This window comes from Esox lucius, chromosome 3, assembly GCF_011004845.1.
Source record: "Esox lucius isolate fEsoLuc1 chromosome 3, fEsoLuc1.pri, whole genome shotgun sequence".
Lineage (NCBI taxonomy): Eukaryota > Metazoa > Chordata > Actinopteri > Esociformes > Esocidae > Esox > Esox lucius.
The window spans coordinates 12,787,268-12,812,669 of record NC_047571.1 but is presented as its reverse complement, the minus strand read 5'-3'; the positions used below and the strand labels follow the sequence as shown (position 1 = coordinate 12,812,669).

General features: G+C 44.7%; 2 protein-coding genes across 3 annotated transcripts in view; both read right to left on the bottom strand.

Annotated features, from left to right (window-relative positions):
* Window positions 1–3,318: 3,318 nt before the first annotated feature.
* Window positions 3,319–25,402, bottom strand: part of si:ch211-207d6.2 (sickle tail protein homolog) — a 37,814-nt gene continuing 15,730 nt past the window's right edge. Inside the window, exons 2-20 of one of the 2 annotated variants that reach the window (XM_010894036.4) lie at window positions 25,097–25,383; window positions 21,383–21,578; window positions 20,971–21,169; window positions 20,088–20,184; window positions 16,692–17,491; window positions 16,364–16,491; window positions 15,831–15,994; window positions 15,525–15,709; window positions 13,231–13,370; window positions 12,869–13,016; window positions 12,271–12,778; window positions 11,816–12,098; window positions 11,322–11,575; window positions 10,844–11,014; window positions 9,934–10,053; window positions 9,305–9,370; window positions 9,104–9,205; window positions 6,146–6,280; window positions 3,319–5,987 (exon numbers count right to left, since the gene is read on the bottom strand). In XM_010894036.4, coding sequence (XP_010892338.2) covers window positions 5,979–5,987; window positions 6,146–6,280; window positions 9,104–9,205; window positions 9,305–9,370; window positions 9,934–10,053; window positions 10,844–11,014; window positions 11,322–11,575; window positions 11,816–12,098; window positions 12,271–12,778; window positions 12,869–13,016; window positions 13,231–13,370; window positions 15,525–15,709; window positions 15,831–15,994; window positions 16,364–16,491; window positions 16,692–17,491; window positions 20,088–20,184; window positions 20,971–21,169; window positions 21,383–21,578; window positions 25,097–25,383 — 3,992 coding nt within the window. In that variant the 3' untranslated portion in view covers window positions 3,319–5,978. The remainder of the gene's footprint in view (window positions 5,988–6,145; window positions 6,281–9,103; window positions 9,206–9,304; window positions 9,371–9,933; window positions 10,054–10,843; window positions 11,015–11,321; window positions 11,576–11,815; window positions 12,099–12,270; window positions 12,779–12,868; window positions 13,017–13,230; window positions 13,371–15,524; window positions 15,710–15,830; window positions 15,995–16,363; window positions 16,492–16,691; window positions 17,492–20,087; window positions 20,185–20,970; window positions 21,170–21,382; window positions 21,579–25,096; window positions 25,384–25,402) is intronic. The other variant, XM_020045384.2, reaches the window with a different exon arrangement.
* On the bottom strand, window positions 6,269–8,509 carry LOC117594132 (sickle tail protein-like). Its single transcript, XM_034291200.1, has one exon. It carries the CDS (start codon window positions 8,273–8,275, stop codon window positions 7,040–7,042), a length of 1,236 nt encoding a protein of 411 aa, XP_034147091.1. The 5' UTR covers window positions 8,276–8,509; the 3' UTR covers window positions 6,269–7,039.

Sequence of the window (25,402 nt, the reverse complement as noted above, 5' to 3'; positions counted from 1 at the left end):
TTTGGAATAAAATCTGACTTTTGTTGTCAAAATGAATCTGATAGTCTTTTATTTCTCACAAATACACAACCCTACATAGTTATTTGGACTTTGATTTTAGATTAGTACCTAATCTTAACTTTTATTCCTTATTTTTCTAATAATCAAATCAATTCGGAGACTTGTCTTGGGTACTGTGTAAAAACCTGCAACTGCTACCAGTCTGGTCTTTGGTACTGTGTAAAAACCAACTACTACCAGACTGGTCTTGGGTACAGTACAAAAACCTGCAACTACTACCAGACTGGTCGTGGTCCAGATTGCACTGACGAACAGAATTTGATGGTCAGATTCTCCTCTTACCAGACTCTTCCAAACAACCAAATTGTGCTCTCATACCAGACTCTTCCAAACACTCTTAGTATTACTTTTAAGACTATTCCACAAAGACTTGATTTAATTAATTGTTAATGAAGTATTAAAGTAGTTACTGGTGATAGAAAATGACTAGCTGTCAGACAAGTGCCTGAAGTTATCTCTTAGCACCTCTGGTGGGAGAATAGCTGGAGGTGATGCCCTCAAAAACACTCAATTGAATTAGTGCCTCAGCCAAGGTCGTGTGCTAGATACACTTCTGGGAAGCTGATCAAGTATTGTATGTATTGCCAAAGCAGCTGATGTATTTCTTGGTGCTTTGAGGTGTTTCTTGTGTGGTTTATGAATAGGGTGGGATACATCAGATATCATGTACCTGATGCTGTTATTCTGTTATTATAGTATCCTATACCACTCATCTGAATCACCTTCCTGTCTAATAAATGCAGCCATAACCTTGACAGGCGTACTCTGGTGGACCCATTGGTACCTATGCACAGGAGGACATCTTCCTTGAGACTCATGGGTTTCGAGAAATCCAGCTCTAGTAATTCAAAGTCCTCTAAAAAATAAACCCTCTAGAAATATACCTATAATCTTTAATAACTGAGATGTAGGCTACGTTTGCTGATCAGAAGTGGGCGAGGGAAGAGAAATCAATATGATTGAATAGAAAAAGAACAGAGTTACGTACCCACTGTACGGTGAATGGCTTTCTAGTTATTGGACTAGAAGAAATGTTTATATAAGCCAGAGCCTGCCGTTAGGGCTTTCCTAAAATGTATAGCGTAAAACATGAACAATGAGATGTGTACTATGCACCCACGTTAACAAAGAAATAATGTACTGTATACTGTTCTTCCTAGAATGTAAAATTCATTAATGAGCATAACCCTTTAGCATCAGTTCCCACAAAAGGCTGGTACAATAATGACCCATCTAGTTCCTTTTGAGTGACCTATAACAAAAACCCTGACAGGCATTTCCCACTATACCGACTGCGAGGACCTAAATCGTTAAGTTACCAATGAGGCTTTGTTGGTTGTCTGCAGTACTTGCTGCTAAACTTTGCTATGATGCCAAAAACGGACAGAACACTTTTGAGTTGAAAGACAATATATTTGAATACATCCCACCCACAACCATGCACAGACTGATTGACCACATGGGAAACATCACAAACACCCAGGGAGCTAAAGGGGTGGTAGACTGTTACTCCTGCCAATGACTTAGCACTTGCTTTCATTCCAATAACGCTCTGTCCCTTGGTGACTGACGCAAAGCCTGTATACTTGAGGAAGCGGCATGGTGACCATAAATTGTCAATTGTACTTTTTATCAGTGCTAGAAATGTTGATCTGTAAATATCTGTTATCCATTCTGGGTTCATATTTTTATACAATCTCCTCATGCCTTGAACTGTTGTGGAAAATCCTGCCAAATAACTGAACAGATTCGTGTTTTTAGAATTACAAACCCCTTCACTTGCAGGAAATGAATTGGATTATTTGGCAGAGCATACGAATTGACTCCCTCATTACAGTAATTCCAATTAGGAATGCAAATTAGGGAGCCACATCTTTGATTAACTGACTGAAAGTTCCTTGTTGGTTTGTAGATGTCCTCCTAGACTGGTGCTGTTGATGCAGCAGCACCATAAAGCTTTGGGAGAGAACATAATTAACCCTATGATGCTAAAATAAGTTATTTTTAATTACCAGCGATCCCTCCCTCTGTGTTGCATCTCACAATCTGGACTCTCGTCAACTTTACTATGTTAAATACGATGCAGAATGATGATATGCTAATTACCGGAGATGGGCATTGGGATTCATTATGTCTGGAATTTACATATGAGCTAATTATTGTTTGATGAAACTAATTACTAGTAATTTACTAATTAAAATGATAATATATCTCATTAACTCACTGTGTTTTTTTATTCTACTGCACAATGGCCTTTGCATATAGGATGGTTGTATTTTTTATGAAATTATATTTTTTCACTGATATTTTTTGTAATGTCAAATTTCTTAAATGTGTTTTTATCAGGTTTTCTTTATGAGCAATATGCTTTAATGACCTAATCATAAGAAGCCATATTTTAGATGTATTGTTTTAGCTCAACTTTAGAATGTTATACATTATTTAAAAGAAAATAATTATTGCTTGATAATTTGTTAGTAATGTTTTTGACATAACAGAAATAAATATTATTGCATCAGTTATTGTATTTAAATTATTAGGAATATTTGTGCAAGTGCATTTTTGCCTTCTTGCTGCCCTCCCTATACAACTGCATTATGTTGCCCTCTGTTGGACGATATTAGGAAGCATAAATTGACTTCACATCAATACAATAAATAGTAAAAGTCTGTCACATTTTGCTTTCATGAAATGAAATATTAAAACATATTACCATTGGATGTTTTCGCTCTGTATCTACTTAACTACTCCACACTCAGTGTTAGTCAATGTTAAAAATACTTTTCAAATGACAATTTTTTTCCTTTTGTCTTCTCACAAGAATTCACTTCCCTAAACGAGTTGAGGTTATTCTAAAGCATCCAGTGTCGGTGCTGACTAAAATAATACAAGACAATACTTGAATAATGCTACCCAGCAATGTTTTCCCTGCAAGTTTAATTACCCTGAATAATTGTGCCAAATCAAATAGATCAATTTTGCCCTCAGTAAGTTATTGGAATGTCATTCCGAATGACTCACAACTTTATTAACTGTGAAAAGTGCTTCCACAGACTAATATATTTGGGATGTATGTACATATTGTGTATGTACATTATGGAATTGGTGCAAATTTCTTGATTGATTTGCAATACATGCATTTTATATTTCATTTAAAGGCAACTAAATTTGATGTGCATATGTCCACTAGTGATTTTACCTACAATATATCAATTAACCCCTTTTCATATAATAACACAATATGTCATGAACAATAAATACTAACAGAAAGCCCTTTATTAGTTTCTCAACCTCACAAGCATTTACTTCTACAATACCTTTTTACAACATGGTTTTACAAAATCTGAGAACACAAAATATGTACAGAGTTGTACAAACACAATAGTTAGTAGATACATAACCAAAAACTCTAAAAGGCATGCATAGTAGTGGAGTTTGGCGAAATACTTATTTGAAGACAACCCCTCCTAAACACATACACTTCCATGGATATTTATGTCGTTAATTGAGGGGTATCATGGTAAGTATGGTTAAAATAAGTAAGGTGCCATCCCAGAAGTAAACATAATGTCAACACAGTGCTTGTCTAAGGTACATGATCAGTAAAACACTTTGGCATTTTAGAACATCCAGCTACTGCCTTAAAAGGCTTCTAAACATTACTTTGCATATACAGCAGTTGTACTGTTAGCTCAAAGGTTTTGGCAGTGCATAGTAAGCTTGGGAAATCACCAAGCTATTTTTTCCCCTCAAAGTTTCACTCACACATCTAAGATCCATATAAGAGATGCCAACTGAATTATGCTAGATGAAAGAGACTATGCCTGTGCCTTCATACCCCATAAACATCTAAATAAATCATTTGATTAATTTATGTAATAACACTTTTTTATCCAATCTGTTTAAAGGAGTAGTTTTACAACTTGGTGTTAGTAGCTTATGAGCCAGGAAAAACGGTGGTCCATGGTTCAGTTTCATTTAGCAAAATATCAGTGATAAAGAAACTGACTTACTCTGTTTGGTAGTTACTTGACCAATTCAGTTCCATAATGGAAATGTCTAAGTTCCTTTAAGCTTCTTGTATGAGCTTACTGATAGACACATCTGAAGTAATTTTTTTAATCAGCCAAAGCATTTGTCTACAATGAAAGTTTTTGTAATGTATTTAGTCTTTGGACTCAACACAGTACTGTATTTTATGTAAATATATCCAAACTTATATACTTTTACACAACTTCATTTAGAAATGTATATTAATATTCTATACACGTACATATGCGAATGTCAAAGATTCTTTTAAAAACTACAGATATTAACATCAAACAGAATTTGTTCTGTGGCACATTTTAGATTTAACCTGATTTGGCCCAAAAAGTTTGTAATTGTTTTTTAATAAAAAGGAATCCATGGAGAACTGTTATAATTAGACCATTAACTATTTTAAAGGTGAACCATCTAACAAGAAGTTGCAAACTATGTATTCAACACTATCAATTAAAAGCACAGATTTCTCACATCAATAAAAATAAAACTAGATTTCCAAACGCTCAGTACCACTAAACTACAAGAGCAATCCTAGAATGTTTGCACCTCTGTTGATAATTTGTGAAGTAACAGTTATCTATTGTATGGTTTTCACCAAACAAAAATGTAAAAATAAATAAATAAGAAAATCCCCTTGCCCCAATGGAGTGTATCTACGAGGGTCAAGTTATTTTCTATTTTAGTACTGCATGTGACCTCAAACTGACCAACGAAACATATGGGAGAGAATACACAGCGGTACAGCATCATCCTGGAAACCACATTTCCTTCCTTTAAACTTGATGGAAGATAGAAAAAGGTCATGACATGTCCTTAGATGAACAGGCTGCTGGTGTGTGTGTGGCTCTGCCGCTGTGCCCACCTGGCGTCCTGTGACCGGGGACGCTGGCTAAGTGTGCAATGCGTTGGATACTCCGCGCACCTTGACCCAGGGTGGTCGGGGAGTGCAGGGACGGGGAGGGAGGGGAGGAGGAGGAGGTGGAGGACGTGGACGTGGGCGATAGCGAGGAGGAGTTGGAAGACGGGGAGGTTGACGATGAAGAGGGAGATGTGCAGTAAGAGAAAGAGCCGCGAATGCCATTTTGGGCCTGTGACGACAGGGACAGGCACTGACGCCGGTCGTTGAGAGAGGGGCTAGGAGGGCAGAGACGACTCAGACTGAGAGAAGGGATGAAAGACTTGTGTGACGAGGAAGGGCAGGAGAGAGGCGATATAATGGGGTTAGACACATTTGAGTTAGGAGCAGGCCAGGACGTGGTTTTTACAGAACCATGACAAAAGGCTGGGATCTTAGAAGCAGGTAAAGCAAGGAAAGAATGGTTACAATCTCCAGCAGCTTTTTTAGTACTTCTGTTAGCCTGCAAAACAAAATAGGCACGGAATGTCACGAAAGGCAAAGAAAGGGTTATTATAGAAACATAAGTAAGCAGTAAGTTAGAAAGCAGACAAATGGCACTAAACTACACTAGCAATAGATGATTAACTGAAAATAAAAACAATCACAGTAAAACAGAAGTCAGGGAATGATCTAAAGGGTTAATGATGGCCATTAATTTAACTCAACACACACATGCACACTTCCTGATGTAAAATCATGCTACTCAGGGCAACAGTGAGGGTTAAAGTACTTGGTTGGGTGACAGAGGGATGAGTTCAGTTTGAGAATAGCTTTAGCTGAGCCGGGTATTAGTTTAAGGTCAGATAATCGTATGTGTTTGAATAATAAAAAGGCTTCAAGGAGGCGATTCGAACAGGGATGGGAATATTCTTGTCAATCTTCTATCCTTGCCCCCATCTCCAAGTGAATGACTGTTACATGGAGGGTACGGTCAAGGAGGACACATGGGTGAAGCAGAGGCTACAGACGGTTACAGTCAAAAGGTCTTGAAGACATAGGAGAACAAGACAGAGAGTGCAGCGATTTAACAAACATATCACTATATTGTACAGTGTCTAATGGTTCACATTAACACGCATCTGTAAATCATGAACATGGTGGCACTGCTACTTCCTAACACCGGCCATCCTATAGCAACACTACCTGTCGAAACTGCCTCTGACTGTCCGGAAGCTTCTGAGTTTTTCCTTCTGGTTTTTCAGGGGATCCTGCTGGCTGCTGCCGGAACTTTGGCGATGCAGAAAGGGATGTCCGACTTGAAGGAGAGCCACTCGTATTCTGTGAATATTTCAACAGACAAAAATGGACACAGAAATAATTTACTGGAACTGGACTGGAAAATGCCAAGGAGCTCAAACGACACAAACCGACCCATAACTAGTGATGGGAGGCTGGGTGGCTTACATTCGGCCTGTGTTTTCCAAACTAGGTACAAGTAGAAACACAAACTCCAGGGCGTATTCTTTTGTTTTTTTAGAGTTTCACTTACTGTTTAGACATGCTATTTTACTATTAGTTTAGATACATTAGCATCCTTGTAATTGATGGTTAATAACACATATGATGTGTTTATGTAGAGGAGATATGTAAGATGATAATATTGCCTTTGATACAGCCTTTGTATATACATGGACAAAGAAGCATGACACAACTCTTCCAAGTTTGGAAACCTCTGACCAACCAGCCCCAACTCTAACAGCAGAGCATGAACAATGGAACTACAAGCACAATATAGAAAAGTAAGTCATTTTAAAGCCATTCATTTGGTCCCGGACAAAGTCAGTAATTAGGAGACAAAAACACATTGTAGCGACCAAGATCCCCAGAGACAACAATCATGTCAGCTGACTAACAGACATTTCCAAATAATAGGCGGATCCCAGTTATATCCCCAGCAGTGCCTGGAACAGCAGGTTAACAATGTTTCAGTAAGAGAGTGGTTACAAGGGATGGGAAGGGAAGTCTCCCAGGAACACCGACACCAGCATGGTCCTCACAGGCACCCAGCCCCCTGTGTAGCGTTAGGCAAAAAGGGGCTTAGAGAGAAACCTGTTTCCTGGAGCTGCTTGTGGTGGACGGCCCAGTGAGCTGTTTCTTGGAGCTGCCTGTGGTTGACGGCCCGGTGATCTGCGGAAGCTGTGGTTTGGACTTCTTACTCTGAGGAGGTTTCAGGGACTTAGACACCTGGGGGGGGGCAGGCCTCTTCGAGGGACTCCCCTCCCTCTCGCGTTTGGGTTTCACCGCGGACGGAGACTGTCCACTGGATTCTGTCGTGGACTCCGCTGGGCTCATGTTATCTACGGTTATCTCCAGCTTTTGGATGTTCTCCTCTAGATTGTTTATGGACCCACAGGCGTTCTTACAGATCTCCTCTGTCCGCCGTTTGGACTTGGACCGGTTCAGAGTTCTTGGCGATGGGCTGTTCTTCACCCCGACGTCTTGACCGGAGTCAGTTCGCGGTTTGCTGCTACTGTCAAACTTCTTGTTCGCTTTCGTGTGTGCTTCCCCCTCCCCCCGCCCCTCCTCCTCATCCTCACAGGCCACTACCTGGAGTGTCTTCTTGCCTGTCTTAGTTCCAGTGCGAAGCGCCTGGCTGATGGCTGCCAGCTTATTCTTGGGGAACTTGAATTTGAACTTTTTTTTGGTCTCTGGTTTGCTGCCATTCGGGGGCTCCATTTTAGACTGCTCTTGCAGCGGGCTGCCTGGCGCACTCTTCTGTTGCTCCATCCCAGGAGGTGCGTGGTCGCGACCGCTTGCACAGGATTCCGTCCTGTTTGGCTGACGTAGGTCGGTGCTACGTTCTACCTGAGGTACATTCTTCTCTGTCTCCGCCTCCTCAACCTCCTCAATGTCTTCGTCAATGCTCTCCTGGCGCAGCATCCGTTCCAACTCCTCCTCGCACTCGAAGATCGTGGACATTCGCTTGTAGGCTGACTGGATGTCCATGGGCTCATCGAATATGATGATTACCGGCTCACGGTCCGTGCCGCAGTGCTCCTTCTGCCGGAAGCCGGTGGAGTCGTTCCCCACCTTGACGGTCTGAACCTCTGAGCCGTTGCTGCTGCTCAATATCTCCTGGTACTCCTTGGTGGACAGAGCCTGCACTCTGCTGCTGGTGATCATCATGAAGCCAATGCTCTCAGGGCGGGGAGGGCCCTCTTCGTCTGGGAGGTCAGGGCTCAGACCGCCGTCGTCACTGACACACAATGGAGCTCTGCTTCCTGGCGACCCGGGCACAACCTGCTGGTTCCTGCAGTCACCCATGTTCCCCATCGCTGGAGGAGGAACCGGACTACCTGAAACCTCCAGAGGTTTACTACTCACAGGCTGGACTGGTAATGGCGGGGCCGGAAGGGGTGGAGGAGGTAGGGGTGATAAAGGTGATGACAGTGGTAAAGATGATGATGGGGATGATAATAATGATGACGGAGGTAGTGATGGTAGTGATGGTGGCAATGGTAGTGATGGTAGTGATGGTGGCAATGGTAGTGATGGTGGTGATGGTAGTGATGGTGGTGATGGTGGTGATGGTGGTGATGGTAGCGATGGTGGTGATGGTGGTGATGGTGGTGATGGTAGCGATGGTGCTGATGGCAGTGATGGTGCTGATGGTAGCGATGGGGGTGATGGTGGCAATGGTAGTGATGGTGGTGATGGTAGATATGGTAGATATGATGTTGGTGATGGTAGTAATGGTGGTGATGGTAGTGATGGTGGTGATGGTGGTGATGGTAGATATGGTAGATATGATGTTGGTGATGGTAGTAATGGTGGTGATGGTAGTGATGGTGGCGATGGTAGTAATGGTGTTGATGGTGGTGACTGTATAATGCTAGTAGATGGGCCCTGTTCAGAAGGCTCAGGGAAATCCTGCTTCTCTGCAGGACACACAGGTTCAGTAACTTCCTGGTTCTCAACAGGATCCTGCAAGTTATTCTCATCTACAAGAGTCTCCTTCTCACAATCGTCTCTGACTCCTGACTCCTGGGGATTTGGAGACCAGTCACGGATCTCCATCAGTGAGTTACATGGTGCTGTAGGTGACCCATCTGCTGTTAGTAACTCTGACTGCTGGGAATCAAGAGTATTTGTGTTTGCAACCTGTGAGAGGGACACGGTTCCTTCCAATTGGTCTGTTCTTCCCAATGGAAGAACATCTAGTTCCTTCTCATTGGATGTCTGGCATGTGATGTAATACATGACCTAGAAAAAAATGGAGGGAAATATTTATCAACATCAGAAATATACATTGTGTATGTGGTTTTCAACTGTGGAACATGGGTTTTACAAGGAAATACTTACCCTGGGGCTATTTGTATCAGTGTCTAATCTGTTCTCATCAGTTTTCTCTTGGTGATTCTGACTCTCCTAAAACAGTTTGCAGGAACACATTTCACAACAGCTCTTTGATTTCAGTTTAAATGTCAGTATACATCGAAGAGTACAGCCATGACAGCCAGGCAAGTGCACTTAGAGAACTGAGGGAAAGAGGATCAAGCACATTGTGATCAGAAAAACAAAGGGTGCAAATTGAGAACTTTTGAGAAATGTTTTGTTTGTGGTCTGAGATCGGAAAGAGAAATTAAGAGAAATTAAAGACATGTCCCGTTGAGAAATGAAAAGCAAAATTTTTTCAACCCATACACCTTTAAAAAGAGACACCAGCCAATTTCTTGAAAGACATGACATGACAAAGAGAATAAACCACTGTGAGAAAAGACTCAGTCATTCCATTAGCAATAGCTGAACACAGCAATAAAGTGTTGGTTAAACCAGTATTCAAAAACAAGCTTTGCATCCAAGCTCAGACCAGACCACTCAGAGGCTGACAAAGCTGTAAGCACAGTCCCCAGATCAGATTAACATTAGAGGCAAAGCTAAGCAATTAGGGGGTTAGTAATGTTAATAATGGGGGGCACCGCATCTGTTACCTTGGGGTGGTTGGCTGAGAGGGAGGAATCTGTCTCTATCTGCCTGACTTGGGATGCAGTGCTCGTAAGATCTAGGACACACTTGGTGCCTACATCTCTAAGAGTGTACTTCTGAAACACCTGAGGAAGTCAACATGGGCCAATTAGATCACAGCCACTATAGTTCATCTCAGGGGTTTGTGGTATATTGGCTAAGCACCACACCCCTTGTGCCCTTTTGGTATTATGAATTGGTTACCAACACAATTAAAGCAGTAAAATGTGATGCGATGTACAATAATAATGACCTACTTTATAAACTGGGTGGGTTGAATACTGAATGCTGATTGGCTGATAGCCATGGTATATGACGCTGTATATCAAGGGTATGACAAGACATCCCTTTGTACTGTTCTTATTGCAAAGGTAACCGGTTTATAAGAGAAATACTGCAAATTGAATGCTTCTCTTCCTCACTCAAAACTTTCCTCTTCAACTTCTTTGGAAAGGAAAGAAAAAGGTGCAGTGGTCTCTTAGTTTTTTCCGGAGCTGTATTTTGGGGGAGTGTGATATATTGCCAATACACCATGGCTAAATACTGTGTCAAGGCATTCTGCAATGTGTTCTGCCTCAGAACAGCTCTTAGCTGTGATATATTGGCAATATACCACACCTGCTCGAACCTTATTGCTTACATATGTCATGACAAGGGCTGCACAATTAATTATTCCAGTAACTGGGTTATTAGCTATGCTTATACTACTGACAACAAACATTCTTCCGCTGAACAGCAGAGGGCGACATATACACAGTTTCAGTTTTCAAAATGCCTAGTAATTTACACAGTATATACACTGGATTTTCTCTTTATCTTAAAAGGGTAGAAATAGACCAGTGCTTTGTACATATATTGGTGGTGGTTTTAATTTACCTGAAGTTCCTTCATGAACGTATCCTCTTCATCTTCATCCTCCTCATCCTCTTCTTCCTCCGGCTCAGTTGAGGCTGTGATAAGAGACGTGGTGTGGGGCTTAGGTTTAACCTCTGGAGGCTGCCTGGTGGTTTTGGGACTTGGTTGTGGAGCCGCTTCCTCTTTATAGTCCTGATGGACACAGAAACACACTGATCCGTTTAACGGAAAGGTTGACACAGCAAAACTGACCGGCACTGATCCACTAAGTCACGTATGCTTGCATAAAATACAGCCGTTCAGCGTGTTCAAAATATTATCTACATGCATGAGTTATTGGTTGAACGCTTCATTCTGGATACTCAGATTACTCTTTCGTAGACAGCCGGCAGAAAAAACTGTCCGACAAGTGAAGCTGCCTTCATGAGGTGCCAAGCGATGAAGAGAGCTGTCTGGGAATGCTGCTTGGCAAGGTGAAACAAACAAATGAGTCACACACCTTGGCGGGGGCCACTTCCATTCTGGTGGTAAAGATGACTTCTCCAGACCTCCCTGTGGTCAGCCCTGGGCCTGACGGTGAGGGGAAGAGCCTCCGCGGCGGTGGGGGTGGAGGAGACTTTCCAACTCTCTCTGAGCTGTTCTTCGTCTCTCTCTCCACACTGGGCCTGCGAGGCTTCTCCACCATCGGCCTGTGCGGCTCCGGGCTGGCCTGTACTGTCGCCTCAGTGGACACATTACCTGGTTGAGGGGGTTCTGTCAGAAGACGACACATACACACGCACGCACAAGGAAAATGCATAGCAGCGTGTAAAACATGAAAAATACATACGCATCTTTCCCCAAGCGTGAAGAAAAAAATTAAAGTCTCAGATTAAGTTTAGTATAAATAAAAAAGATTAATCCTGAACAGAACCGGGAAAACAGAACAAAACAGAAGGCACGTTATTCCAACATTTCTGACAATGTTCACCCTTAAGGTTTGCCGTTCCTCACCTGGAAGGGGGACCTCAGCAAGTTGAGGGGCATCGACCTCGTCTGGCAGTGGAATGTCGAGGGGCACCTCCGCGTCCGGAGCGGTGTCGGGCACAGGTGGAGGTAGAGGTGGAAGGGGAGACTTTGACTCCCTCCTCCCCTCCTCGGTCACCTCCAGGTCCGGTATGGCCCTCATGAGGCTGGCCTTGGCCTCCTCCAGGATCTGCTCAAACTCACTCCCAGCTGGGGTGGCTGAGCTCTGCGGTGGCCTCTCTTCTTCCAGGTCCCCCGCTCTCTCTGCAACCTGATGGGAGGATGGACAGCGCGCTGGACATTACGTGTCAATGGGGAACGCACTCATACTTTACTGAGATTGTGAGAAAGAAGCCTGTTTATTCAGTTATTATGTGTATTATAACACCTTGTCCCTGTAAAGACAATAAGAGGATCGCTGAGGATATATGTCAGACGTATACCTCCATGTCCATCCCTCTGTTTTTGATGCTGCCCCTGTAGTTGTGGATTTCCTCTGACCCAGGTGGCCGCGTGGCCGCTACGGAGCTGCCCGGTCCGTCTCCGCACCAGGGCACCCCCCTCTTCTGCAGGGCCGGGCTGCTCTCCCGGCTACGTGGACTGACCTTGGCCACGGTCGGGGAGTCTCGGCCAAAGGTGGGGGTCAAAGGGGGGCTGGGGTGGTGCGGCAGGGCCGCCGCGTGGTGGCACGGCTGCTTGCTGACCGGAGAGCTCTTCACGCGGTGGGCCACGACAGGCGAGGCGGGGGCCGCGTCGGGCCTTCCTGCAGGGTTCGGACCCTGGGGCTGGGGTAGGGAGGGCTTGACGGATGACCTGGGTTGGGGTTTGGGGGACTCCACGGTGGGCAGATTCTTCGGGCCGGGATCGGACTCGGCATCGGCAGTCTTGGCGCCCTCGGCTGCTTTGTACGCTCCGGGCTCCGGGGGCTGAGGATGATTCTCGGTGACGCGTCTGAAAGGAACGAACGGGACTTTATTGGATAACTCTCACCGCCAATCCCCTCCACAAGCGGCGTCAATGGTGTACAGGGTCAGCGTGTACCTTCTGAGAGCGCTGAGGGCCTCCGTCAGGGCTTTCACCCGCTTCAGCATGCTGTCCATCTTCTGAGGCTCCTCCTTCAGGAAGCGCACAGCCTCTACCTCCACCCGTAACACCGCCCGCATCTTCCCCTGCAGGCTGGGGAACTCACCTAGCAACATGAACGGGAGTTGGGGGTGGAGGGGGAGAGTCACGCCCAGTTATCTCCTAATGCTGTCACTGGCTATTCAACAAGCCTTTGCCCTAACCCTTCCACGACGTACCTAGCTGTGGTAACGGACAGATTTATTTAACACCGCTACCGTAACTGTGAATGACCTGAACAACGTTTTCCAGTGGCGGTTGCCGGCGTGCTAGCCTCTAACCTTTCAGCCTGGCCAACGCCTCTCCCACCCTCCTGAGGTTGACCGCTCCCTCCTCCACGTCCCTGAGGGTGACCGACAGCAGGCCCGGAGCGGAGGGCCCAGAGTCCCTCTTCAGACGATCCACATAGTCCTCCAGCTCCCTGGGAGACAGACGTTGCACATCTGACCATTATATTGCAACTCCAGCCATTCCCAAAGGAAGACATAATTAAAAAAAATACCTTAAAATAACAAAATGGTAAGAAAATAACACTAATGACAAAGAAAGTCATTAATGATAGGCAAATAGTCTAGTGTTAATATTGTGCTCACAGTTTAATAACAGTTGTTGCATCTCCTTTCAACCACCATGGTTTTAGAATAGGGATGTCTCCAACAATGTACATAAGACACCATACATTGAGTTCATCGTCAAACCTTCACAGCATAAATGTAAAAACACAGTCAGCTTCCCATAACCCTTCTATCCAGTTCTAAGCTAGCACTGTCAGGAGGAGTGTTCCCACGGCTGCTATTACAGCCAAATGAGAAACCTGTTCGACATGCTCAGTCAGAAGCTGTTTGTTGACAACACTGTGACAAGAGCGGCCTCTGTGTCAACCACTGCAATCAAAGTAGTCCACAAACAACTTATTTCACACAAACAGTTCAGCTAAACGATAAACAAGGGCCGCGACTAATGTAACAGTGTTTTATTTCATTACTTTCCCGCCGAAATACATCATAAAGGGACAAATATAAGGGAACCATAATAGTTTGACTGTTTGAAGCGACTGATTAATCCAGTCACAAATCAAGTACATGCTTGTCCAGACCTATAAAGGATACACTATCTGGAAAAACAAAGGTAAGCGTGAGAAAGTGCTAGAAGTAGTTGTTTCCCAATACATTTTTCCCCACCCAAACTGTGATCTCAAGATGACATAACAACAACCTACATACACTTAAGCAACAATGCATAGCGGGGGAGGGATACTGATTATGCAAGACACAAGGCAGAATCATTGGATAAACTGCTCATCTGTGGTATACATATAAACTGGTTATCAACGTACTAATATTATACTGTCTGATATATCACAGCTTTTAGCCAATTAGCTTTCAGGGCTTGAGCCAGACTGTTTATTAATGGACAACAAGACACAAGCAGGCGTGGCACATTGCTAATACCTACCATAGCTTAGAGCTGTTCTGAGACACAATGTGATAGTGGAGAGCCCGGATGTAGCCCTTAGAAATTATATAGTGTCCATATAGCACAAACCCCCAAAGTGCCTAATTGATATTAGCTATGGATGCAATTAGAAATGTCAAAATAAATGTTTTGTCATACCTATGGTGTACAGCCTCGTATGCCACAACTTTCTGTCAATCAACATTAATAGCCAGTTTATATATTGTGCCAACAGAGAACCAAGTACATACATGTCTGGACCTAAATAGGAGTCAACATCCATAAGGGTGAAAGTAAGCATGAGAAAGTGTGATAAGTAGCTGTTTGGCAATGTCTAATCTCCCACCCAAATGGTGCTCTCAAGATGACTTAACAGCTACCAAAGATAACTCAGTATGTAAACTCCCCAGTGAGTTTATCTCCAAGATGAATGTGGTCCAATGAGTTGACGTTAGCAAGGAAAGACACTGGCTTTGACTCCCCTGACTCATCTCTCCTATCGCAGTGTTCCACAGACCTCCAAGATCGCATGCACCAAACAGCCTCATTAGCGCTCATTTAAATATTGTGCAACATCAGGAGCGTATTGTTTTGGCAGAAAGCCACTGGCTTATTCCCTTGCTGGGTTACTGTATGTACCCAAATCAGTAGAGACATATCTGTACATTTACCCCTTTAATTGGGTGAGTATTGTGAGAATGGGACAATTAGTCAGTATTGTGGAACACATTTCCATTACAAATCGTAAATGTCCCATTTTAAGCGTCCCATTTCACAATACTCTTGGTAGGACTGAATTGTAATCCGTCGCATAACATTGACTATAGTGGTTCACCTGAATCTGATCTGTTAGCTTAATCCTGAGTAGCCTACTTTAGCTGTAAATAATTATTCAGTTACAGTATATAACCACACATTACAACCCAAGACCATGCTCACAATGCTGCTGCAGTATAGCCAAACTACTGTTTCTTGTTTAATTCTGTATTCTAAGGCTACTATAGCAAATTAAATTCTAATCCAACACATAAGGACCTGACTGTAGCAATATTAAGTGTATCAAGTAAGGAAAGCCCTTGAAGATGTTCGTCCTGGCACTACACTGTTTCTAAAGCTTTACCTGAGTTGGGCTAACACTCTGTCCTCCATGGTCAGGTACTTGTGTCTCTCCTCGTCCACCATGACCCTCTGTCTCTGGCCGGGCTTTGACTCTTGCCTCTGTCTCTGCAGATTCTCTGACATGACGGCGGCCAGCTCCTGCTCGGCTCTCCTCAGCATCACCGTCACGCTGTCCTGGTTCTGCATCTGCCAACGGACCGTACGCACTGGTTTCACTGGCCTTCCCACATACCCACCTGATGTATACAAGACCCGGGGGAAATGACAGGAGCGCGCCCCAAAACGACTTCCATTACGTCCTGAGTACCTGTAGCTGTCTGAGTTGTTGAAGCTGCTGTCGCAGGTCAGTGACATTCCTCCGGACCGTGGTCAGTGTGCCCTGCAGGGCGCGGTCAGGGGGAGGGCCCTGAGAGACACTGGGGCCGTCTGCCGGGAGGGCGGGGCTTTTGGCTGGAGGAACTGGGGACACTCCTACAAAGGTCAGTGGGACACAGTTCTGTGAGTTACTATTGTGCAAGATTATAAGTGGGGCAGAGCCACTTATAATTTGGGAAAGGGGGGGGGAATGAGGATTTTTGTTTGTTTTGTTTTGTGGTGTCTGTATTTTGATTTCTGTATTTCTGGTGTTTTCTATGCATGTCTTGTTTTCTTCTGATATGTTAAAAAGTTTAAGCACCCAGCCTGTATATATTTGAAATTGTTTATTTGCTTCTTATAAAACACATTTCCAACAGAAGTGGGGCAGACACACTCAAACTTCCATTCTCCATATTAGAAACTACACTAAAACTAACTGAAGCGTGAGTTTGTAAAACCCTAATAAATTTGTGTAACAAGTACCTGCGCTGTTGTTGACATGGGAACGAGAAACAGTCCTCCCATCTATCTCCGCTGGCCCAATAGCAAGTGCATGTTGAACAAGTCCAGCCAGGCTGGCAATCTGTTGTTCCATGGCTTTCATTCGCTGACTGGAAAAAAAAGCAATGTAGTTTCTAACAACATAGTGTTGCATAGTTTCTAAAAACAATGTACAATACTGTACTATATACTGTACTATATATTACAACAATACTGTATTATATAGTGCTGCCCTATCTACTTCCATAACCAAGTTCAAGTGCTATTTAGTGTCAGAGGGGCCAGCTTTGCTCTGCATTACTTGTCTTACCTGGTTTGGGGGTCACTGGGAGAGATGGGCCCCTGGAACAGCCGGTCTCCGTGGTGACCTTGCGGGGACTCCATGAACACCGGAGAGGAGGACACGGAGGACACGCTGTCCCTGGTTCTGTTCACCACCTCCCCCGCGTTCCCGTTACTCTCCCTCCGGAGTGACTGGCGAACAGGCCCCCCCCTCTCCATGGCCAAAGGGTTGTTGATCATCCGGACCTCGCTCCCTCTGTGAGGGGACGGGGGAGGGGTTTTGGTGCCGAGCGGCGGCAGTCCCTGGCTCTCCCCGTACCTCCGGGACTTCTGTCTGTACAGGGGTTGCTGGTGCCGGTGCTCCTGGCTCTCTGTGTAGGAGGCCGTGCACTTGGCCCGGTGGACCCCGCCCATGTCCACCACCTCCCCCGCGTGGCTGCCCCCCTGGGAGGAGGTCATACTCAGTCGGCCCTCCTGGAGGGCGTAGGGATCGGCCACGCCGGCGTAGATCCCTTCGGAGCGCCCCGGCGTCATGCTCTTGCCGCCCAGGTCCTCGTCGGGTCTGACGTCCCTCCTCTCCAGGATGGCGCTCGGGCAGGGGGTGGCAGACCTGCAGGGGGGTCCGCTGGAAATGCTGGCCCTGGGGAGGGTGGAGCTTCCCGGCACCCCGCCTCCAACCCGGGAGCCAAAGGGGATCCTGGAGGGGGAGGAGGGCATGGAGCGGGCCGTGGGGGGAGACATGGACCTCTGTACGGCTTGGACAGGACTTCGGGTGGAGTGTAAAGTGTGGACAGGACTGTGGCTTCCATATAGCATCTCCCTTGGTATCTGAACACAGGGGAAAATTCACTGAAAACATCTTAAAATTACTTTTTTGGTAAAATATAAGAGGTTACTCAGACAGACTCGCTGTCATTAGGTCAGCAGTATTTCTGTGCCCCCCAAAACAAAGTAAGGAATCAATCTCAATAGTTTCAAAGTAAATTTTCTTCTGTTGCCTCCACTTTCACGGATGTCAAAATGCTCATTTTAATGTTGCCTCTGTTTTGTCTAAGGCCGTAGTCCGACTCAGCGTAAGAGAAATGAGAGGAAGCTGAACAGTCTTTTTCACACACAGTTAAGTGTGTTAAGTGTTAAGTGTGCAGGTCAAGTTCAATACCCAACATGAGGAAATCCCAATTTATAATACTCCCTGAACAGCAACTTTCGTGTTCTTCATTCTTGAGCTATTTGAGGACAGCACTTCGAAAACTTTATTTTTACATAATCATATTGTCATGTAAGACTGACTCCTGACACCGTTCTGTGCAACAGTGCATTCATCCACGGTTGTCTGTCGTCGTGTAAATCAGAACGCTGTACAGCAGCTAATCTAAGCATAAGTAGGCTAATCATTGAAAATGCTACACACACATAAAAACCACGATACTGTCAAAAGAACAGTGACATACTGGAAGACTATAGATATGACTATAAGGATATATTTGGTACTTACACTGCTCCTAACCCGTGTGCTGCAGGTGCTTTACTGTCAACCGTTCAGCCGATTTAAACAGTGATCAGAGAATTTTAAAACCGTCTCATGAGGTAAGAGGGTGTTGGCTTACTGGCTTTCAGGTTTTTCATAGGGATTATTAAATCATAATAAATGACGGTGGAGTGTCACAACAGATAAAAATGTTCTTTACCCCACAGTCAGGTGACCTAATTCTCTGAGGCTGTGGATAAAGCAAAAAGCGTAATAAACAAGTCATGTTTTTATGCTAAATTGTACATCACAGAATAGCCAGGTTGTACAAAACAAGCTGTCCACTGTGTTGTTGTAGTATTTCACACATAAATCTCTTCATGACCTTTGGATCATAGCATTGCTACTGCAGTATGTCCACAAAGCAGACAGACGTTCAACATAGGCCTAACACAATGGAACTACAGTATCAAGTTAATCCACATGAAATTTTGCTCATCCTGTGAAAACCAAAAAAATGTAGAGTGCCTCTAACAGGAAATATTTTTGAACAGGGGCATCATCAATCACCTCTGTCTCCTCCTAGACATTCCCTGACAAAACATGCTGGCTGTCTTACCACTGGGTACAGTAATGACGTTCCACAAAGCAATATTTTCATGTTGGGGCACGCATTCCAGACCAGTGCAAAAGTCATACATTCTTTAATCTACGGGTCTAAATCACTTCTGCTTATCAGTGCCTCGGAGGTGAGGAAAATCCAAACTACTGCTGACCGTGTATAAACACTGTAATCTTAAAGTGAGTTGAGCCTGCTTTAAGGGGTGAGATAAATGCAGTATTCTAAGGACTTCACATCTTCTGGTGTCGTAACACAAGGCTGGATACGGTACAACTACCAGAACACTCTGGTCTCTAGAGCCACAGGACCTCTGATCCCTTAGCAACACTCTGTCCTCCGACCACAATGCAACATGCTCCCCCAGTACAACACCCACCGAAGGAATCTGAGCTCCTTTCCCAGCCGGATTACATGGCTCCCAATCCATCGTGGAACCCTGACTCCGTGAATGCTTATAGCCGGAAAAAAACGATGCTTCTCAAGCAATCCACGACCCAGTCCTTTACAACAGTCCCTGACAACTGCTGAGAAATACGACGCGAACAGTCCAGTGTGTCCTGGAACAGGAACAACACAGGGCAGCTTTGTCAGACCGCCACACAAAATCAGCCACAAACCCTTGTTGTTGAGACACACGGCTCGGGTGGCTCCTGTATTCCTTTCCTCTGGTTTGCTTTCTATGTGACATAAGCGACGGTCCACACTATCCTAACGGAACTGTTTCGTAGACAGTTTGCACATGTCACAGTGGTACAGACAAGTCAAGTCTAAATACTTGTCTTTTGTTAACCAGAATGGGAGCAAGCCTCAGAAGGCTGGTGACACGTTGCATGGATTCAGTTCAGCCCATATATCAGGACACTATAACATGGCTAATGGGGTTCATAGGAGAGCATTTACTACATTATCAGAATGATGGTATGCCGATTGGTGCTACAGAGGAATCCAGTCATCGCATTTCCTAAGAGTTCAACGGAAAGCTACATCTCTGAAGGATCAAATGGAATCCCGTCCGTCTGCTCAGTGGATTCTGGAGGCTCATTTAAGATTGATTCCTCTAACAAAATCTCAGCGTCAACAGGAATCAAAATCTGGTAGATACAGCCAAACACAGACAGGGGGAGGAAAAAAACGTCTTATCCTGCTTCCACCGCTGATGAAAACACACAAGGCTGCTTTCATCCCTGTGTGTCTCACATGAGCCCCTGGTTAGGGATTTAGAACCCGGAAGCTTCCTTGATGTCAAGGGTAGAGCACTAGACAGGTGGATTTAAGGTACTTAAGGGAGGTGGTGTGCTTGGTATTGGTTCTGTCGGGGCTTGGGCTTCACTCACTCTGCTGTCGCTGTAGTTGGGCCGTGCACTGCTGCGATTGAAGGCCTGTTCAGGGTCTTTGTGGTAAACCTTCAGACAGCAGCGAGGTGTGATATTTCTGGAAGAGAAATATAGCTTGAGTCTCAAGTTACACTAAGTGAAGTGTGGGGAGGGCTTTGTGTGAACGGGCCTACTGAATTTTTAAGCACAGGTTGTCGACATGGAACAGCAACAGTAAAGTCTACACTATAATTGCAAGCCCTCCTGGTACTACGTATTCTTTCTTAAATCTAACCGTGGAGGGTTGTCTGTTTAGATTAGGGTGCGGTAAAGCCAGACACCCGGTCATCAGAAGCACATGCTCAGACATGGGCCTTCCTCTTGAGACCTCAACAATACCACCGTTTAATGCCTCCCTGTCGAAACTGAGAGAGAAGGCGATGGAGGAGCATTCATGGCACACTTTAGAAACCCAAATGCCAAAATGACTTGTAAGCCTCTCCTGTAATTTGAAGATCCATTACAACTGCTTCAGTGTTATGCTTGTATGACTCCAGTGTGCTGTAGGTTTAGATGGTGCTCCATACAAAACTTGACTATTGCTTTGAATCCTAAACCTAATATACCTAAGGGATAGTTGGTATTATATTACTGAACTACTATGTTTTGTCAAGTGCGAATTGGTTACACTGGAAGGAGAAAAGGTTTTAAAAAGTTTTTTTTCATAACCCCTTTTGCTTTCAGGTAGAACCCCAAAATAGTTGAACAAAAAAACTCAAAAATGATTCTCCAATGGCAACAGCCAATGAAACCACATACATTAGAATACTTCCTGGAGGGGAAAAGTCTATTTGCGAAAAGTACCACAGGAGGTGAAGTCTCAAATATATCTAGATGAACACACCTGACATCTGTTAGCTCATGGTACATGTTCCTTGAGTCATCTTTGATGTAGACAGCCACAGTGGGAGACTCCAGCATCTTCACGGTCAGCAGATGGGGGAAGGCACTCACAAACAGAGCCCTGATGGTGTCCCCACTGCTGATCTCATCAGGCATCCGGACCTGCTTTGTCTCCTCTGCATACTGCAGGTAAATCACCCCTGGGGAGATACCGGGAAATAGCAACATGCTTTATACCCAACCACGGTGGAGGGAGGGAGACAGAGACATACAGAGAAACAGAGACGGACAGGCAGTGGCGAGGAAACTGTGTGCACGCTTCAGGAGCGAGGTCATTCGAGGGGGAAGGCTTGCGATGATCGCACACACGCTCACACACGGTCCCTGACCCCCGACGGCTCCGCAGTACCTACCCGGTGATCTGTCCTTAGTCTGATTGGCCGAGCGGGCCACCGGCAGACTGGCTCGAGCCCGGCAGCCTCGGGTGAAGGTAGCCGGACCTTCTCCCTCAGACATGGCCTCCAGGGACTCCAGAGAGGTCACAGAGAGGTGCTCTAGCTGTTCCCCTAAAGCGAGCTGGGGACTGGCAGAGTGCTGGGGGCTCCGGGTCTGGAGAGGCACACAGGGAGACGAAAGACTGAGAAAAGGCCAGTGACACATACACTCCCACACCTAAGTCCGGTAGTCAACTTCAAGTAACATCTACTTCCACTGCACGGCCCGCACGCATAGAAACAGTTTGAAGTCGGCGCCAAAAATATATACATATACAATAAACATAATGTATATATAATGGACTGGTTCTGTGTTATTTGGCAAGGACTCAATATGATGACGCCTTAAAAAGGAGAAGTACTGTTGAAGTTATGGAAAAGCCACCAACAGCACTTCCAACTCAAAACCGAACCAGCGAAATGATCCCCCATTTCACATGCGAGGTCGTGGGCCGCGTGAGTCGCATCCTGCCTCGCTAGGGGACATCTGCAACCTGACGCACACACACGGCAAACTTACTCACTGCACTTACAACTGAACATCGACGGCGACTAGGCTGCGGTTGCTGACGCGCTGGTGAATATCCTCCCCAGGCAGCTCGATGGATCAGAACGGCCTTTCCACTTCACCCTGACCGGCCTCATTATCATTGCATGATTTGATGCACAGGAAATGAATTGAATGAATAACATCTATAGAGTAGGGGCCACTGAGTGGCACGCTGGTCTAAGTCAATGCCTTGCAGTTAGGCTGTGTCATTGTGGCCGGGCGTTTGAAACCTGGTTGTGGAATACCCAAAGTGCCCTGAGGTTGTGCCCATGCAAACTGTCTCAGTAACGTCCAGGGTAAATGGATACGTCATCATTTAAGTTATTCAAAGATTCTCTGAAGACTTGAGGTGTGGCTACTGGGTAAAAACATACCGGTTTTCATCTTTTTAAATATATTCAGGGTTTTCCAACCTGAAGTTGAAAACAAGATAATTATGAGGGTGATCATCAGGTTCACCCTATTCTTTGTGCTGATAATGTGTTGGATGATTAGGGTGGAGAAGCTGTCTGAGTGACAGTACAGGGGGACAAACAGACCAAAACATAGCTAAGGGGGGGAAAAAATAACTGTCTCCTTGTAAGTGTTAGCAAGAACATGTATTAACACAGTAAGAGCAGACTGGTGTAGCTAACTACAGTGTAATTACCCTGATCACGGTATGAAAGTGGTTGCTACGGTGATACCAGTTTGAGGATTGCACAATAACGGAACAAAGGGACACATTGTGCATTTTCGCACTACATCACAGCCTTATTACAGCACGTTTAAGTGTCACTAAAGTTGGACCAGGCAATATGTTTGGCTAAAGCTTGACATAGGTCTCCTCTTAAAAGACAGTTCTGAGGGGGGCGACATGTCCCTTTGAAATACCAGCTAAGAGTCACTCAGAGCCAGTTGGACCCAGCCTGTCATTAATGATGAAGTACATTAGACTAATAGTTCCAGGTGCGTACACAAAACCACTGAATTAATCCAACCAATATGGGTTCCATGTGCAGACTACAATTGCATACCTCTTCACCATAAGGTAGCACTCCATCACTGTTCAACGTGTTACTCATAGTAAGTGGGAGAGCACAGGGGTCCCACTAAGCATCAGATTGCTCAAATGGCCCACTTTGATGTTGTCTAATCACTGGCAGATGCATTGGGCACAGAACAGAGACCAGACCGGGGTTCGTCCACTTTGGTTGGGTGCCAGGTCTTTGAAAGCATTGGCAAATGGTTCATCCTTAATCCCTCACTGCTGTCGTAGACCAATTGTGTCGGACAAGGTAACAGGTGGATATATATGCAGTTACTCCCCCTGTTACAAAACCAGGACAACACACACTGTATGGGTGCTGAACAAGAACTGTAGACTGGCCTAGGGCAAAGGGTTAAATGACAAAATAATTGAAAATGTTCTGTTACAAACGAACATTCAAATAAAAAAAAAAGTCAAACAATGATATTCATAATGAACTAGTGCATAAATCTATAAATGCAAAATATTTTTAAAATACATAAGTGCAATCGCGCAATAAGAATATTTCTATCATTACAAAATAATTACATGGCTGTAGTTGTAATATAATACCTTGTTCAAATCGGAGAAAAAAAAGGTTTACGCTATTCTGCTCTCGGACATACTCCCTACCTGTATCCTTATAAGTATATGTGCAAACATCCAACAAGGTTATCAGTTACTCAGAAATAAACTGTTGCTTACAATCATATGCCGTCCGAATAGCTAATAGTGTAATTAACGAGCAACAGGGACACAATCAAGGCAAAGTAAGGTTTACCTGAACGGAAATGTAAAAGCCTCAATCCAAAATTATAGCATCCATTTTTTTATTCCGATTATTCTAGACGTCCAAGGGGAGCGCGTTGGTTGTGCTTTCGAGTGCGATTATTCTTTCTCAATAACTACGTTGCGCTCGCTTGTAAAATGAGCTCTCTTTAACGTGACATAAGTTGTGGACATGGAAACAAACTCTGTCTAGCCCAATTGCTGGTCTGGACTTACCTGTCAAACTTGCAGAACAGTCAAGTTTCTTTTAGCACGTCTGCGGCTGTGCTAGATGGAAGCATCAGTGCAGATACGGCACCTCCCCTCTTTGTCGCACGCAAGCAGACCATGCCATTTCAGGTACACAATACTAATGTTTTCATGAGGATTTCAATTTCCTTAAAATTCTTCAATTTAGTATCACATAAGGGGAGGGGTCTGGATCACTCGTGCATGCGTGCCAGTCACCAGCGACCGAATTAAATTTGGGTGAATGATGCGCTTTCCCAGATAGTGATCCAATAACATGCGAATGAAATGCACCGGTTGACGTGAAATCAATAAATTAAATTCGTTATATATTTAGATCTTGCTATTTATATCGTGCAATTTACCCCCTATATATATATATACACACAGGGGAAAATTGTGATATGGGAAGTGGGGTAGCCCCACTTTCTACTTTCCAGTTGTATCTAAAATGTTAAACTGCTGGGCAGTAGAAGTACAGGAGCTCAACTCCTCCTAGGTCTAATTTCAACCCTATGTGCAGGAGACAGGTGACAAATCAAAGGAAAAAAGGGGTCTCCTTCAGGATGACAATGTCTCCATCCACAGGGCACAAGGGGTCACTGAATTGTTGTATATTGAGTAGGAAAATGGAAAATGGAAAATGATGACATAAATGCCATGGCCTTCACTATCACCAGATCTCAACCCATTTAAACACCTATGGGAGATTTTGGACCGACATGTTATTCATCCAGTGTAATTCCAGAGACTCGTAAAATCCATGCCATGGTGCGTTGAAGCCGTTCTGGCAGCTCGTTGTGGCCTAACACCTTACTGGGACACTATGTTGGCTTTTCCTCTAATTTGTGTCATCCAAAAAAGTAGAACAGGAAGGTTTTGAGTGAGGAACAGAAGAGTTAAAATTAAGAGACCACTCCAAATTGAACGCTTCTGTTCCTCACTAAAAACTTTCCTTTTCAACTTTTTTAGAAAGGAAAGAAAAGGGTGCAGTGGTCTCTTAATTTTTTCCAGAGCTGTATATGTATATACTGTGTATATACACATTTCCACTTACATGTTCCCTGAGGTGATCCTGGTGACCCATGATGACTGCAGCATGGTGAGGATACCTCTTCTTCAGGTGTTCCAGGAACACCTCTTTCTTTCTCTCTACCTCAGCATGCTGCATGGTCAGTGGGTCCCTGGCACTCCGTGGCGCTTGCCCTCCGATGGTGTACCTCCTCGGGACTGTGCTGGGGGAGCGCGGCTCAGAGTTGTGGTTCTGATTCAATGGGTTCTGCTGTCTGTGGAGGTGCTCTAGATCCTCAGGTGACGACAGTCTTGGGTTGTTGTTTCCGGACTCTGTTGGTAAAACAGATGT

Bases quoted from the DNA above. Each gene is read 5' to 3' on its own strand.
- LOC117594132 (XM_034291200.1), bottom strand. From the start codon at position 8,275: ATGGGGAACATGGGTGACTGCAGGAACCAGCAGGTTGTGCCCGGGTCG.